The sequence below is a fragment of the Montipora foliosa genome, chromosome 3, assembly GCF_036669935.1.
Source record: "Montipora foliosa isolate CH-2021 chromosome 3, ASM3666993v2, whole genome shotgun sequence".
NCBI lineage: Eukaryota > Metazoa > Cnidaria > Anthozoa > Scleractinia > Acroporidae > Montipora > Montipora foliosa.
Window position 1 is genome coordinate 58,248,801 of NC_090871.1, and position 2,500 is coordinate 58,251,300.

Below are 2,500 nucleotides of genomic sequence, written 5' to 3' on the forward strand. Positions count from 1 at the left end.
CCCTTAGTCAACCAATAACTAAAAGGTTTTGACTCGACAGGCCGGTACAGCTGATTGTGTTTTTTGGAGAAAGGCTAAAACATTTCCTGCAGATGTAATAATAAAACCAATTGTTCTTAGTTCTGTGATAAACACACCTTCAGCCATGCCATGGCAAGGCTGTTAGTTATGTCTTCGATCGACGTAATGATAAACCTCTATCATTCTTTTAAAATAACATATTAAAATGGTTAAAGTATGTTGGCACAGATCAAGGAAGGAAGGGCTGATGTTGCGAACAAAATTGCCAATACAGATTGCGGGAACCGGGACTTGGAAAAATGCCTTCATACAAGGTCAAACTGAGAACGCAAAATATTTTTCTTCGATTATCAATAGGCCACAAAATGCAGATAAGGTGGCTATTTATAGATGCTGAACAGTAGAAACGTCTTTTTTTTTTCTTTTTAGTGAGCTACTTAGCCATACCTGGGCCTCGTTGTCCGACAGTCAACATTGAAAAAACAAGTAAGAGGTGAGTTATCGTCACGGCTATTATACTGCAATTAAGCGTTTTTCCAAGTGTATTCGCGTCTTTGAGCTGCATTTAATTCAGCTGACCTTTTTTCCAGTTTCAGTGATTATATTCTCTCATTAGAAACAACTATATAGGTAACTTATCCGGTCAGATCGTTCCATGCTCAGTCTCTCGTTCCAAGTCAAATCGTTGCACAGTATAGTCTGTTCGTTCTATAAAAAAGTGAGATCGTTTTACTAAAAAACAACTAGATTCAAAAGCTTTAAAAAGAGTTAATATATCGCTCCACAAGTGCAACAAGCTGCTTATAATACCGATCAAGCTGATTTACGTGAGTTGTCGATCCGCGAGTGAAATTTAAGTGTTCAAGTTCTGCGTACAACTATGAACAGTTCACATGATCGATGTAGTATAATCTGTGCTGATTTCACCTCAAAGATGACCCAGTAGCAATGACACACACTCAAATAAGCGTAAATTGCTCGCATCTTTATTAAATGTCATTACCTAAATATTCATTATAGTCGTGAAATATTCTCCTGGAAGGTTTCATGACTTTATCTAAGTGGAAAGATCTGGCTACAGTGTTGAACCATCGGAATTTCTGTGGAACGAACTGACTATATACTGTGGAACTATCTGACCGTAAACCCTTGAAAGCCTTCGAACAGGCTATACCGTGTTTCGCGCAACACATGTTTCACAGGAAGTTTCACTGCATGTGCAACCTAAAAATATAACAATGATTATTTAATTTTCTTAAGCAAAGAAGGGCAGTTGTTACTATTACAAGGCTCCGACTAAACTGTTGTGCCACAAACTTGCAGCAGAACACAGAAAAACAAAGGTAAGCCTGTCGGGTCTAGTGGACTCACAACAAAACACAATTAATGACTAACATAACTTCTTGAAAGCCTGATGATTCAGTGACGATGTTAATGACTGTCGCACTTTGCTCGCACTTTAAAGGGATATTTCGCTCTCTAAAAGTGATAAATTCGGATAAACAAAAGCACATGGAATCGACTCACATTTACAATTACAAAACTTGTAATAGTTTTAACTACATCTGCCCCCGTCTAAGATAATATGGACAGAGAGCTGGGCAAGCATGGCGGCAAGCACGGCGCTAATGAATCTCTGTGAAAATTTAAATTTTAAATCAAACAAGAAGCAGTTCAAATGGAATGGTGATCTAAACGCACTGAAAGACTTTTGGATAGCTGAATTAGAAGAAGGAAAGACAGAGAGTCTGTTAAATGTTGAATCTAAAGGAAGCAGCGAGATTTTAAAATTCGAAACCGTAACGGTCAACTTCTATCCAAGTACGAAAACGCTACAAGTACAAGGCCCATTAAGAGACGAATACTCAAGCAAGCTTATGGATATTATTAAAAATGGAAGCGTATTTAAAGAACAAGATCAAGTTGTCTCAGAGATATCAAAATCTAGCGCAGAAGATACGGAGGTGATAGTTGCTGATTCCGATCCATTGTTAAGTTTGAAATCTGCACATGATGACCGTTACGAAGAGTTTGAAGCCTTCATGAAAGCTCAACGCGAATTTAACAACAAAATAGAAAGTCAGGTCTCGATGAACTCGGTCGCATTAAACGAGAACGTTATTGAGGTGCGGGATTTAGAACACAAATGCAAGAATCTAACAAAGGAAGCCAAACTTTCCTGCGAAAGAAGAATCGAAGAGGTCAGATCTGAAATCGGTGCAGAGTTACAAAAGCTAGGCAAGCAGATTGCAAGTCTAAATTCGAAACTGTCATCCGAACTTAAAATCTTGAAGAACAAGGCATCGTCGACGGAGGACTCCATTAAGCTCATCTTACACCAACTGGACCAGATAAAAACCAAAGTTTGCTCATCTGAGCAATCACTCCTGGAGCACTTACAAGAAACCAGCGCCACATCAGCAAGACTAAATAGTCAGGAACCTGCACCACCACGCGGGACGGAAACTTCTAATCCAGA

At 38.9% G+C, this 2,500-nt stretch overlaps 2 protein-coding genes across 2 annotated transcripts in view; both read left to right on the forward strand.

Annotated features, from left to right (window-relative positions):
- Positions 1–2,500, forward strand: part of LOC137997787 (uncharacterized) — a 92,305-nt gene that overhangs the window by 12,652 nt on the left and 77,153 nt on the right. Inside the window, exon 2 of the mRNA XM_068844035.1 lies at positions 451–514. The gene's annotated coding sequence lies outside the window, so the exon portion shown is untranslated. The remainder of the gene's footprint in view (positions 1–450; positions 515–2,500) is intronic.
- LOC137997790 (uncharacterized) overlaps positions 1,386–2,500 on the forward strand; it is a 2,055-nt gene continuing 940 nt past the window's right edge. The window contains exon 1 of the mRNA XM_068844042.1: positions 1,386–2,500. This exon is cut by the window's right edge and continues 940 nt beyond it. Within this exon, the coding sequence (XP_068700143.1) occupies positions 1,629–2,500 (872 nt within the window). The 5' untranslated portion in view covers positions 1,386–1,628.